General features: G+C 43.2%; 1 protein-coding gene across 1 annotated transcript in view; it reads right to left on the minus strand.

The window, feature by feature from the left end:
• Positions 1–14,622, minus strand: part of THBS4 (thrombospondin 4) — a 38,855-nt gene extending 24,233 nt beyond the window's left edge. Inside the window, exons 1-5 of the mRNA XM_082075024.1 lie at positions 14,491–14,622; positions 10,186–10,389; positions 5,848–6,095; positions 5,409–5,514; positions 415–497 (exon numbers count right to left, since the gene is read on the minus strand). Of these exons, the coding sequence (XP_081931150.1) occupies positions 415–497; positions 5,409–5,514; positions 5,848–6,095; positions 10,186–10,389; positions 14,491–14,578 (729 nt within the window). The 5' untranslated portion in view covers positions 14,579–14,622. The remainder of the gene's footprint in view (positions 1–414; positions 498–5,408; positions 5,515–5,847; positions 6,096–10,185; positions 10,390–14,490) is intronic.
• Positions 14,623–15,244: the final 622 nt, after the last annotated feature.

Consider the following 15,244-nt stretch of genomic DNA (forward strand, 5'->3'; position numbering starts at 1 on the left):
ACTTCAGTTCAGTCTTCATCAACATGACCTTTAAGAATAACATGTTTCACAAAAGGCATGTGCCACCAGCAATTCCAGTTCTGACACCCATGAGCAAGTGGAACAAATGTAATTTCAGTTCTATGCAACAGACTCGCCTCTGTCTAACACTGGGCTAGGAGAGGTCCTCTTCACTTCAGACACTAGATTTTCTCAGTCTGAATAAGCAAATCCACTACACTGTGACTTTCAGTTATCCTCCATAGCGAGCACAGGGTACCAAGGCCTATATGGTTATTTCTTCTCCACTGTGCCATGCCTCTGAGGCAATGAACTCCATACAGGAGTTCATTATTCCTTACATAAATTCTGCCTTGACTCTATCAAAAAAGTGGCAAGCTTTGGATATTTCACACTGAAGCCTTTATACAGTACCTGTTGTCTGAGAAGGTCTTTCACATCTCCCAGTATTTGGTTCATCTGCATCATCTGACCCATCAGCTGCCTGTTAAAATCACCTGCAAGGAAATAGTAACAGAAGAATGCACAATGCACTTAACTCTCCTTCATTTGACATGATGATTTCTGAGATACAAGGTGGAAACACCACAAAGAGCTAGGGAGGGCAGACATTACAGTTACTTAAGCCCTGTAAGAATCCTTAGAGCAAACACAGTATCTAGCCCCAGTTTTCATAATGATTTGTACGAACTTAAGGCTTTACTAGACTGAACACTACTGTATACCACAGAACAGGCAAAGCAGAAACCTCACCACAGACAGTAAATCAGTCTGTCATTTTTCTACTATTATTTCATTATTTCAGCATCAAGGCACTTTAGTAAGACCTAACAACACCAGTGACCAATGCCACCAGTGTTACTGGTTTCCCCCAGGCCTGAGGCCAGCAGCCGTAAGCAAAACCTTAGTATTTCAATGCCGGGGTTTTGCAATAACCCAATTGGGATAGGAGGGCAAGGCAAAGGCATGAAGTATCTGTGCATACATGAAGTCACACCACGTAAGTGTATTCCGTGTCACCACCGCTGATTCCAGCATGCTTTCAAAGTGAAGTCACGCAGCTTTCTGAGTAGCCTCACTGTGCAGCTCCAACCATGCATCAAGAGTGCCCGCTCTGACGAAAGCAGTGGTCTTAATACCTGCGACAGTCATTTGGCTTTTCTTCTAGAAGGTGACTTGCCACGCTGTACACAAGTTTCATGACTGCATTTGCTTGAGGGGGATGCAGAGTTTGTATGGACTCACAAAAAGTCTATTCGACACACTATCAGACCACACCAAAGCCATTTCTCAATACCAAGTAACAAAATAAAGGTCTCTGAGACAAGACCAAAAGTTACATCTGTAATAAGTTACAGTGAAGGACCAGAACCAACCCAAGATCTTCACCTGAGACTCCTACCTGTTAAATGAAACATTAGTTTTAACCCAGTGACAAAGAAGAAGCAAAAAACATGTTTGCCACAGTAGCTCATTGTAGTTTCTGTTTGAAGCTCACTTCCTGAGTTCGTAGATCTCTGGAGCAGCTATTTGTTTACTTCTCTAAGTCTGCATGTCAAAACAAATTTCACAAATATATGCTCTTGTACTTCTATGCAGGCAGGATATTTTGATATTATGCCCAATGGCTTCAGGGAGGTTTATTCGTGTGTTACTTTTTTGAGTATTGAAATCTTACATGAAAAATGCTTTTCTTAATATTTACCTCATTTTTCTGTACTTCAAAGCATGTCTAACTGTTTCCAAACATTCTAGCAGGAATCACCCAACTCATCACATACTATATTTTCTTCCTTTCATATTTTCTTATCAGAACACTGAATTTAAAGACTTGGGAACTACCTGTTCCAGAGCCTGCCTCTGCTCTAGTCTCAATCTTGTCTTATTTTTAACTGGAAGGCAGCACGACTTAATATCATGGGTATTTCAGAATCCCAGAGTGGAACTTGGCACACAGGCTGTCAGGACAGATGCAGGGGTCTGTTCTTGGTTTTTTTGAGGTTTTGTTTGGTTATTTTTTTCTCTACTCTTGTTATTGAAATCTGCAAAAAATTTTTGAGATTTCACATACTGTTTGTTGGCTAGCATCTAAATCAAAACCAGATCTGTTCTGTACAGTTCAGTTTTGCAGGCTGGTAAACCTGAAGGTGGAATAAACAGGTTATACTGCTATGAAGTACATGTCCTATTTGCAAATTGATACAACACAGCAGAAACAGATTACTTCCCATAGTTGTTGGTGGCTGTGTGTGTTTTGGGTTTCTTTTCCCCTATTTAAAGCTAAGACCTACAGCAGGCCCTACCTACAGCATAATGACTGGTGATCAGTGGTGAGAACTCAAGAGAGGCCTTCCAGGGAGCTGTTGGTCCACAGTATATCCTGGGGTGGCTTTTCCCAGGAGTGAGCAGGGTAAGCAAAAGGTACAGCCTGAAGCTATACAGTTACTTGGTCCTACTGTGTCATCTCTCTCATCCATACTCCACCTATTGAGGCGACTCTGCAGTTCAGCCAGTCCCTAGCTCTATGCTCTAAGCCAGCAACAATTTGAGTCAGAATTCGCTAGGTCAGGTTGCTCTGTCCAACCTGACTTTGAACATTTCCAATGATGAGGAACCCATGACTTCTCTGGGCAACAAGTTCCAGTATATGGCCTTGGATTTAGAGCAGGCGACTACCTTCATTGCACAGGTAACTGGCCCAGGCAAGGCAAAGACACAAGCACTAGCTTGTGCAGTTGCCAGTCAGCACGAAATGCCTCATAGATAATTCTTCTAGCTCTCCTGGCAGCAGCACTGGCTCAAGTACCTCACTTGCCTCCATCCAGCAAAGTCAGAGTCCTGAATTGTCGTTCAGAGATTGTGGTTACTTGGCCATAGGTCGAGCCATGATTAAAGCACGGATGATGGCTGACAAGAGAACAGTTTCCTGTCAGCCTGTAATCCTCCACCAAAGAAGTTGCTACAGAAGTTGCACATAGAACTATGAAGACGCAGGCTCAAAGTAAACAGAAAATACCTCCTCAGATATGTTCTGAATTTCTTGCCAGGAAACGTTCATGCAGACAGATGGACAGATTCATGGAAGGAAACATATACTGAGTACAAAACACAACAGCTCTATCGGAGTCAAGAGCTCTGTATGCCATGAACTGCTGGAAAACAGGAAAGCATCCAGGGAAAAACACACTGTAACTCCACTCTCTTATACTCTTGCCCTTGGGTCTATATTGGCATACTGTCTCTTACAGTAGCTAGGTTAAAAGAACACTTTATCTGGTGCAACATAGCTATTATTTTCAAACTACATCAGGTTCAGGTACTCTAAATGAACTAGATGACCTCCACAGGTCTCTTCTGACCTGAATGATTTTGTGATGATGATGACATACAGCATACTGACCTCACCTATTAAACCCAGCGTATCTTGCTCTGTATTCTCCTACTCACACAGGAAGACCCAAATACAGATGTTCAACTTCCATCTGATCACCATATTCTCATCTACACTGCTTAGATGCCTCAGTCTCACAGACCGAACTTGGAGGGAATCCTGCTGCCACCATGGTGAGCAACAACCAGGCACACAGTCAAAGCCACATACAGTTATTCAGGTACAAAGCTCTCCAAAGGATTTTCCAAGTAATATGAAAAAACATGCTTTTACCAAGACACACAGGTCTTGCACTCCTATACGGCTAAGCATTTGCACTCCAGCTTTTTCTGGCTGAGGGAAAAATTGTGGTTATCTAATATATTGCTCATGTAAAAGGGCAGCATGAAGCATATACAAAGTGCAAGGCAGCTGAGTTAATATTGCTGTTGGAACATTTGCGCCTTTTCCTTTGGTGGATTTGACTATGTAGATTTTGAATATATTAATGTGAGTTGTTCTGTTATTATTATTACTAATATGATACTAATTTCACTTGAAGATTATAAGCAACTGAATTTGAGAGGCTCAGCCAGGCAGAGGCAGGCAGGGAGAGACAATATCTCTATGTATTACTACCATTTGTATTACTGATTAATGAGCAAAAACAAATGAGAAAGCTGCAAGTCTGCAGTCTGGAAACCTTGGGCACAGAGCTGTGAGCTTTTCCAGGAAGAAACAGTGAATTACCCTTCCCTTCTATGTGCAAATGCCTGTTCATTCAGGCAGAAAGAGAAACTTTTGATGATAAAACTCTGTATTTTTTGCCTCAGTGTACATACGTTAAGGAGCAAGAAAACAGAAGCATATGCAGCTGAGGATTTACACAGCTAAAAGGCAAAACAGATTCTGTTATCACTGCACACCACTGATGCCTGTATTCATGTAGTGTGCCCAGGAGGCTCTTATTTAAAATGTATGTATCTTGTCTCTATTCTAATCAAAAGTAGCAAGGGTGCAGGGTTGGGTTTGGCATGGGAGACAGGTAAGGGTGTGAGAGAGAACTTCTCGTGGATACTATTTCAAGCCTTGGCCTCACTTACTTTTTCCCCATGACTGTCACGTTAACATACTGCACCTGCAGTGTGAACCCATTCTTCTCCCTCACACCTGCAGCAGAAAGGCAGATCCACAGAGACTAGGAAAGGGGTACAGATGGGGCGGTCTAACCCAGATTTGCTGTGTCCAGAGGTTAGAGAGAAGCCCTACCCATCACAGGGCATTGCACCCAGCCCCTAGGGACCTGCAGGGATCCCAGTAGCCTCAGTTCCATCCTTTCCTCCCTCCTCTCAGCTCAGCCTCCACATTGCTCAGCACAGGCAGTAATGGAATTTGCTTTAGAGCAGATTTCCAGTCCAGCAGGTGACAAAAGCCTGGGCTAACTTGCAGCAGGACTAGTGGCTGCCTTGCAATGGCTTTTCCCTCATGGACCTGCAGGTTCCATGTCGCAGCTGTAGCAACAACACGATCTGCGGTCTCCTGTGTCCTTCTTCACACCTTGTTCCTCTCTTCTCTGGGACACTCCAGTGATCAACAGAAGACCAATACTGGCCATGTGGATAAGTACTTTGATACGTCTTGTCTTCATAAAGCCTGTAGCAGTTGGTCACATTTAGGACTACTTACTGTCTGCAATTGTCTGCAATTTGAATGCTTAAAATGTTATTACGCTGACACAAACAGATCCAGATCACAAAAGTATGTCTTCCAAATTAGGCTAATAAGCCTCTTTTAATCATTACAGACTCCTCCTTCCCTAGGACAACAACTTATCGCTTTATCACCAGCAGCAGTGACTGTTTTCTCTCCAAACTGAGCTATTTCTAAAACACTTACAGGAAACTATCATGGCTGTAATTTGGTCTATGCTATTACTTGTCTACATAGCTTCTCCACATTTTTAATATTCATCGCACTAACTAGCTTCTTTGCACTGGTACCTTAAAGAACAATGTTGACTCCTGGTTGCAGGCCTTACCAGTGTACTGAGAAACAGGCTCAATTTGTTGAAGAAAACAATCTTGCAGGTTCCCCACTTCAGCAAGTGTTCCTCCAGTCACCATCTTCAGCTCATCTAGTGCCTCCTGGACTCACAAGAAAAACAAAGCTTATAATTTTTGTACAACAATGGAAAAATGCAAAATATAAGACAAAGCAAATTAATTTTTAGAGAGGTTGTCCACTTCCTAAGAGTACAGGTCACCTATGCCATCCCCTTCAGGACCACCCAGCACCATCTGATCTGTAATAAAATCCCCAATCTTTGTCTGTCTATTTCACAAGTTAACACTCAAGCATTACTGAATCACCATTGTACAGAGCTTGGCTGCTGGGAGGGCTGAGGTCTGGACTCAGTGATCTGGAGGATCCTGGTGATCCCTTCAGGTGCTCAGCCTGCTCACAGTTCTTCCCCTCACCTGCGGCTTCTCCTGGAAAGTTCGCAACTCTACTGCTGACGACCTCAGAGACAGCGCTGAAAATGCCTTTGGCACATCCTGAACTGCCCCTACTTGCAGGCAGTCCAGATACAGCTCCATTGTGCTCAATCCCTGCTGCAGGCCACTCAGCCACAAGATAACAGCATGAGGTTTCCCATCAGCCAAGTGGATGTTGCTGAAGATCACAGAATTCAACCTCCCATCGCTCTTCAGGTAGCGCAGCACAACTAGTACAGAACACACAGAAGAGCTGTCAGAGGTCAGCAGATAACCCAAGGCTGATCAAGGAAAATACTATGGAAATCTGCAATTGCTATGGTATTTTTCCACATCAGTTTTTGTAAATGTGTCCCATGTGCAGATATAAATGGTAATAATAAATGGGATATTGACCCTCATAGCAGGATTACCAGGGCTCTTGCACAACTGCCCATTTGCAAAGCCCTACTGCTTGCAGAGTGTTTTCTACTGCTTTGTCCAGGCCTCTCTAACTGCTTTAACCAATGTCACCTTACAGGGCATAACATGCTAAAATACAAGTGGTAAATGTAAAGGGTGCAGTGGACAGCCTGCAGTCAGCACTTTGGCAAGTACATTTCCGATAGACCTAGAAATACTCTGCAACAGAAAGGTACACCTAGAAAAAAAATCAGTTTCAGCAATGGATATTGCATTCAGTTAAGCCATCTGACAGTGTATCAAAATGCATCATTAAAGAAATCAAAGGAAGCATGATTCCAAGCAAAACCTGCATTTCTCTGTAACAAATGGCAAGTAAAACCAAAATATAATGCAGAAAAGAGATATTCCACCTAAGGATGACTAAGCCCCCTCTCAGCTCTTTAATGCATTAGTGAACAACCTACTTCATAATACATACAACAAATCCTCATTTTATGAAGTAAAATGCCCCATCAAAAAACACAACAGCAGACAAACAAAACCACTTACATGCTGTGTAATATTGAAAAAAAGAAAAAGTCTCTTTACTAAGGAAATTAGACTGGTAAACTAGGATCTGCAAGCTAAATCTCTTAGATCAGCTAGCTAGTTCTCTCCACAAAATCTCTCCCTGGCTCTCCAAACACATATCTGTGGAAGCAATGAGCTGAGTGCCACTAAACAGTGTATAACTACCCTACAATATCAGACAGAATTAGTTCCAAAGACCCCGCTGGTCACCAGCCTGCATGCCCCTTATTTCCTGCTGATGACAGGAGCCAGACTGCACAAACACTGGGCACCTGAACAGTAAAGTGCTGGCTCTTGCGAACATATGTTTGAAGTTCACAGAGGGCTGCTACTGCTGCATCAAGTGAGGGCTCAAAAATACTCTAACCTTCAAGGAACACCTACATTAACACGAGGTCAAATAAAAATTCTGGATACAGCAGAGGAAAAACTGTTATTAGCTTCAGAGCTAATAACACCTACTGAACTCATCCCATTTCTATTCATTTCACAAATTACCTTCCCTTCTCTCAAGTACTAATGTACTTTGATGCTATCATACCTCTGCTGGTGACCTTCTGAGTTAACTGTGTACATGTTCCTTACTATTTTTCTAATTCCTTATTCTAAAGATTCGAAAAATCCAGATCTACACCAGAATAAACACAGCAGGGTATGTCTACACCAGCACTAAAGTCCCAGCAGCTGTGATCAATATCAGGAATGTTTGCACTGTTGTCTATGTCAAAACACTGCCAGAGTTGAGATTTCTGCAAAGGAACATGAGGCCACCAGTAACTTGCTAAAAGGTAGTATTTCTTGGCAAACTCAAATATCTGGCAAGACAGAATATGCTGCAGACATTTTACTTATGCAAGTATTATGCACACCTGGTGGTATGAAAGCAAGGTCTTTGGATCTGGGCCCCGCAATCGGTGCAACCAAATGCAGCACTAAGCTAGAGAAGGAAAGAGGAGGTGGTGGCACAGACTAGAACACACCCTGCCAGAATATTTTCAGGATAAGGAGTAGTCTGGCTTGGATGGGGGATCAAGTATTCCTTCCTCAGTCAAAGCCAAATATCCATCTGGTAAATTAGAACAGGCTTTTGAAGGGAGATTTTCCTGGACCACAGTCTCTGACTCCTTAACATTTAACTCATCAAGCCCCTGCATTACATGTTTGCCACTAGGATACTCTACACTGACATTCATCAAAATAAGTGTCTCATCTGTACTGTTTAGAAAACAGATTTTCAATGAAACCACCAATCCTAACAGTAAATAAGAACTGTTTCACAGAGTTGTTAAGTTACATCATGTTTAGGCACTTAGTGCTGTTTGTTCCATAAAAGAATCATTAAAAAAGGATAAGAAACCCATAGAAGCTGTTTGCCTCTCAAAAGCACATTGGTCTAACCAAAACAAGTTGATCAGTTGCCCAGTAATTCAGATCTGTGTTTTAAAAACATCTAGATGTTATGACCATTTTAATATCAGGTATTCCACAACAAAACCAGAACATGAGCAAACCATTTGGAACACTGCTCTCAAATGTGGCACTTCAAAGGCTAACTAAGGACTGCTTTCGGCTACTTAGATCAGATTTGGGTGCACAGGTAGAAATACCACACAGAGGAAGCACTATGCACATATGCACGCTCCTAAAACCATAGATATTTAGACCCTGCATTTTGCTAAGATGTCGACATTGGCTCACAACTTAAGTGATAATCTCCAGTCCTGAGAGGATCCCAAATAGCCCCCACGCTCCATACTTCCAGCTCACATTATGAACTCCTGGATGCAGTTTAACTTACTGTACGAAGGAGCTATATGGAACACTTAACGCTTCCAGAGAAACCACATGTGAAAACACTGCCAACTACTTTCACACTGCCATGTCTCTTAAACAAGGTGTTTTAAAGTAATAAGGAAGCAAAGAGACCTCCACGGAACAGTCTTGCTGTGAAATGGCTCCCTCTGTTTGATCAGTCCTTTATAACAGGTAGGTTACAGACGCCGTCCATCTGCTCAACACTGGTCACTCACAGAAGGAATTTCTTGATGCTGCCTACCTCTATGCCATCATCCTGTCACAGACTTTCCTCATATACAACACTAACATACTAAGGACAAAACCAAAAGAAGCCACATAACCTTCCACTAGAAAGTCTCTTAAGTCTGTATCAGTAACCATCAGGCATGCAGGTATTATTGAAAATCGAGAGAAGAGTTTGATATGTATATAGATATATTTGTGTGTATATATATGCACTCTTATATATATGTATAACATTTCCACAAATCATCATGTGTGTGAGAGGGAAAGATTGAGTATGCGTGATCTATCATTTATTTAGCAATTAGGTAAGCCAGTGTTAGGAATTGTATGACACCTACTGATAAGGCTGTGTGACCATGTGTTACTGACCCCCAACACACACACAGCACGAAAGCTCTTATTTCCTGACCTCAGAAAGATTTTGGCAGACCTGATAAAACTACCAATGCTTTATCTAACTCATTCCTCTACGTTTCCCAAGTGAAACGTGTGCTTTTCTTCAGCATATAGAACAATCTTCCTATGTATAAACTGAAATTTCTCAGTCAGGTTTCTCAGTATGCAGGACTCAGCTGCCTTATTACACGATTGGCAGGAGCAAATTATCTGAGCAGTGGTGAAGTCAATGGAGCAACAATAATTCACATCATTTGACAGTTTTTCACTGAACCTTAAAATTGCAATATATCCTAGATTTGGTCTAGAGATTGATGAAAGCTCTCAATTTCTAAAAGTCTGCTGAAGTTCCTACTCTGACTCCTGATTAACTCATTTCAATAAATGGACAACAAACACTTTAATTCACCCAAAATCCTGTAAGTGCTAGGAATGTTTGTCATGCATAGTCACATCTAAACTCCAGGGTCAACAGAGCAAGAACTTGCCTTTCATATGCATGAGGCAGCATGTGCGTGTGTCCCTAACATTCCTGAGTAATATGAACCAGTGATTGTCCCAAGGGGAAAAAGAAGAAGAAAAAAATTGACTCCTGTCTCCATACTCCATTTTTAGCTCCTTTCTCAGCGTTGCTCAAAGTAAGCACCATGGCAAAGTGGAGATACCAGCTGTCAGGTCAACTTCCCCCACCCAGGAGGGAGCAGCATCCAGCCAGAGTGGGAAAGAGAAAAGGAGTGAGAAGGGATGTAACCAACACTTTTATCTTGTGAGGGAGGGCCTGAGTGGTGACAACATGCAACAGGAATGACTCAAGCACAAAGGTTAATCACAGAGTTTTCAACATCTGTGACAACAACAACTATGGATCCAACACTATTTTTCCCTTACATGCTCCAAACAACTCACCTTTATTCATCCGTCCCATTACTGTAAATTCAAAATACTTATTATTGTCAGCTGGCGAATACAGGCCAAATACAGTGGCTGTGCTCTTCGGCTGCAGTTTGAATGTTGAGAGCAAATATACATCATCCAGCGTAGAGTCACCAAGTGCTTGTTGCAAGAAGTTCGTTACCATTCTCTTGTTGGCATAAGGAAGAAGGTCAAAAACTGAAAAATAAGCAAGTTTCAACAGCAATTTAAATATAATAATGACCAAAGAAGCATGTAGGCTGAAGCGATCCATTGGAGATTGTACGCCCTTTACTATTTCCATATAGATACTTTAAAATGAACCCAAGTTGCCCTACTAAAATAAAAAATACTAAAACAAAAATTAACAATACGAATATAATCTTTAAAGATCACCTAGTCCAATGCCCCTGGCAGTGGCTTAAGCAACCTGACCTAGTGAAAGATGTTCCTGCCCCATGTCAGGGGTGTTAGACTACATGATCTTTAAAGGTCCCTTCCAACCGAAACTATTCTATGATTCTATCAAAATATCATATAAATTTTGTTGCAACTGATCCTCTTTCAGCATTTTTTTTAAAAAGGAATTGTCAATAATTCATTAACAAATAAATATCTAGTCTTCAAATTGAGGTACTCAAATATTTTTAGGGCAAATCTCTAAAATTCTTCTCTTCTTAGGATGCACTTCAACAGAAAGTTTTTTATCTTATTTCTGCTTTCACAAATTCAGATGCTTATCTTCACACTTCGAGTAGACTGAGGATCCAGCATCAACATTTTCAAATGGATTTCCACTGTACTTATCCTAAGAACCATTTTGATGGCAATTTCAGGGCACCAACTAAAATAGTAAAATGCCAAGTAAGCAATACAATGTTCATGAACTCCTTCTCACTTCATTGGCTTCTCAGAAGATACATTATATACAAAAGACTCATCTTTCCCTTCCAGCACAGATAACAATGAAGGACAGAACTGACAAAAAAAGAATAACCCTGAAGGCATAGTGAAAGCTGTTTCAAATTTTTCTTTTAATTTTTACAGAATGCATCTGCAAAGAGTCTAACATTATACTCATATATATGTCAGCTACCCAACTGAAACACTGAAACAAACAGCTCAGGTTTTCCTCAATATTCCTAAATCCGTGATGTCTCCAAACTCAATAAACTATTCCATTAGGTTTCTTGACAATCTCCTATTTCAGCCCCGTACTGTTCAAGCAGTGAATGTATGATACCCTTCCAATGAAGTCTGACAAATGACTATGCACGAGTGTCGTTTAAATACAATGGCATATCTAGCCATTGTACACCACTGCCACTCCACAGGCTTAACAAAGCTGGGCTGTGCTTTTCTCCCAGACCAGCACAATCTTGTAGAGCTGCCACTGGAGAAGAGCCATAACACCATGTAGAGAGCAAAGGCACATGGCAGCACACCGCACCTTACCTCGATTCAAGCCCATGGTTGTACCACTAAGTATAACTTCAAAGGCCAAAAAAATGGTGGACAACTGCAGATGAGTCTTTTCTATCCAGCACAAGCTCAAAACTGTCATTGTCAACTAAGGTGATGGGGCCATCCTACTGATACAGTGTGTTTCCATAAGCTACAGGCAGAAGGATACTGAGGAGCACTCAGAGGACAATCACAGAGCCACACAGACCTACCTACAGCCATGTGGGAAACCTTGTTCCCTTATATTAGAGCCTGGGTCTCTGCTGCTTCCATTGCTCATTCTGGAGCATCCATTCATCTAGACACTAGTGTAATTTCCAAAAAAGAAGATATTTTTTCCCTTCATCCCATGAAACCATTGACATACAGATCATCACTTCCATGTGGTCCAAGGATCCCATGGCTCTGCTGAGAGTTCTCAGGACAAAAAGAATCAGGACCTTGATTTGCATGCACTTGTAATAGTTTTGTCAAACAACTAGGAAACACATATGCAAGATGGACATGGTCAGAGGACTTCTCTTTCATTCCGTTCAGACTTAGAGCATCACACTGAAACCAGTGACCCAGACAGCAGAGGCAAAAGGCTGGATGTTTCATCATGCTTAGCGCACAGAGAGCAAAGCAACTGCCCAAGCAAGAGAATGAAACGCAAATCACTACTCTGTACAACAGCATTTTGCAGGTAATAATAATCCATAAAATAAGAGCTGTGTCTTCTCAGCCAGAGCACTGCCAATACAGTACTTAAGTCTTTGACAGCACAAAATATAGCTATACATTTTGTCCAGTCCTGCTAGGTCTATTGGCTGATTTTATCTCAATTCCCGTGAGACTACTTAATCTCTGCCAGAGTCAGACACTTAAAAATGGAAGAGAAATATTATAAAAGTAATGACTAAACACTGGCAAACTTCTGTCTAACCTTACGGAAAACATTTATTGAAATTTTTGAAATTTGCATACTTAAATGAATGCTCAAATCTGTTTGGTAGTTGCATTCTATAAAGCACATGGCCTCAAACAGCAGATGCAGTATGTGATCAGATCCATCCTTCAGCATAAATTAACCACATGCTAGCAAAAGTGGCTATCAGAGAGGAATGGGGTTATGAAAACTCATTTTACATCCTTGGTAGAGCTGGCAGAGAGAGACAGCTTTTAGACCTGACAGAGACAATTGCTTGTTTGGAAGGAATGAGAAAGAAAGATCCACATGGATTTCAGATTTCATTTTTAGAAGAATCTAATATTTTTGTTTCTATGCCTGGAAAGGCAGACTTGAAAACAAACGGATAGAAAAGAACTGCCAAAGCTGAAAGACACAAACAGCTGGTTTCAATCTGCACAGCACAAGTGAGTGCTTGGGCATGCCTCGGAGCGTGAGCGAGCAAACCCACCGGGCTACACTGAGCCCACTGGTGAAACGGACCAGGAATCCCCTCCCCTGCACACTTTCTGTTATTTTTAGAAGGGAGCTGCTCACCTTCCTACTGAAATGATAAAAAGGGATCAACTACACCCTCAGACAGTGGAAACCGCTCTTTACAATTCCTGCCGAAAACACCAAGGCAGGCTCTTCAGATGGGACCTAAAAGACATGAAACGAAGCCCTAAGAGGAGGAGGCATGAAATTAGTAGCACAGGAGAGAATGGAGATCAAAGTAAAAGACCCTTTCCTTCCTTTAATTCTGCCCCATGTCACACCAGCTTTTTGAGACTCTCCAAGGTTCTTCTTGGATCACAACTAACCACAATAATAGTAAATGTAAACACTGCTCCACTGCTGCTCAGCACTTTTCAAGATAATTAATGGTGACTTAGACACCTGGAGTGAAACCCTAGCCCTATTTCAATGGTTTCTGCCTGATGTAAGAAGGTGAAAACTTCACATGCTGATTGGGGTCTCCACTGGCCACTGCTCCTGACAAGCTAGAAACCTGTCTCTATTTTTTAAAACATGGCAATACACTACTTTTGAATATAACACTTTTCTGAAATATTTTTACATCAACAAGGACTTTAGTAAAGGCTTTTAGAAATCGAGCTAAATTAATCTGATTGGCTGTCTTTTGGATCGTCTTCACTTAACTAAGGAATAACCAATTAAAATGTCAAACATAATTTTATAAGACAATGGAGGGGGTTAAACATGCAGAGAGAATCAGAAGCAGCTTTAAGGCTCCTGGAGCAGCACCAAATTGCCCAAACTGCTGCACTTAGTAGCTGAGCTGGTCCCAGTCCCAACCTGCTACTGGAGAGCGATACCACTCGCTTTATGCAAGCTCACAAATAAAGCAGCTCCTGACTTACTACTCGTGTAACCTTGCCAAAGTAATGTTGGTTTTAGAAGGTACCTGTTCTCCTATGCACTTTATGAGGTAGTTTTCACAACGAAATTTTGTAGCTTACCAATTCACTTCTCATTTATGAGAACTTAAAACTGAAGAAGTGCTGTTCAGACACGTCCAACACACCTACCAGCATCCTTTTAAAACCAGATCACTTTTTGCGGATTTATGGAGTGCTGGCTGATGGAGCGGCTACGCCGCGACCTCCTCCGGTTCCCACCGCGAGTCCGGCGGGGCAAAGCTCGGGAACGGGCGCCCGCGGGGCCGGGGCAACCCGGTGGCGGAGCGGTGGAGCGGCCGCCCTCTGCGCCCCCCAGGCTGCGGCAGCCCCGGCTCCGCTCGCACCTGCAGAGCTGGCGATCCCTCAGCCACCCTTCGCTGCCAGCACAGGGCTCCCGGCGGAGGGGTCGGGACCCTGCAAACCCAACGCCATCCCGAATGCGAGAGGGGAAAGAAACGTTTGCTAAACCAAGGGGGCCCTTACCTCGGGGGGCGGGCGGGGCGGCGCGGCCTGGGCACAGCTGCAGGGCGAGCGGCAGGAGCAGCAGCGCGGCGCCGCGCTCGCACCCCATGGCGGCCGCGGGCCGGGCAAGGCGGCGGAGGACGGCGCGCCTGTCCGCTCCGGGTCCCGCGGTTTAACGGGGGCGGCCCCAGGTCCGGGGAGGGAGGGCGGCAGGCGGCAGACCATTGGCCGGGACTCCCCCGGCCCCCGCGGGCGGGAGGGGGCCGCGGCGGGGTAGGGCTGTTCCTGCGGTCGGGGTCCGCGGTGGGGCGCGGCCGCGGGTTGGGGCGGGGGCGCAGAACGGAGCGAACCGTCGGGGCTCAAACCGGGAACGAGCAGCGTCGGTGGGAGAGCCCAGGCAGAGCCGGAGATCTTGCCGAGGTCCAGCAAAATCAACACCTGTCGGGATCCCGGCTGGAGCCTGCCCTTTGAGGAGCCATGTGAGCTGAGACATGATTAATGGCATTGAGTTCAAAACGGACCGGGGTGCACTGGTGTGTAGGCTTGGTCTTGGTAGCGATTTAACTCATCTACTTTTCCTAACTGAAGAGTGTCACCAAAACAAGTTGTGCAAAGCATATAATCTGCTCCTCCATTTCATTTAGAGAGCTCAGGAGCACTAGGAGAGCTCAAACTTAGCAGACTAAGGCTACTAAAAAGGTTGCTTGTCTTAACAAATCACTAAAGCTGATGACTGAACCAAAGTCAGTTTTTAGAAAAAACTTCGGCTTTCAAC

Source organism: Streptopelia decaocto (genome assembly GCF_964273445.1).
Source record: "Streptopelia decaocto genome assembly, chromosome: Z".
In the NCBI taxonomy this organism is placed as follows: Eukaryota; Metazoa; Chordata; class Aves; order Columbiformes; family Columbidae; genus Streptopelia; species Streptopelia decaocto.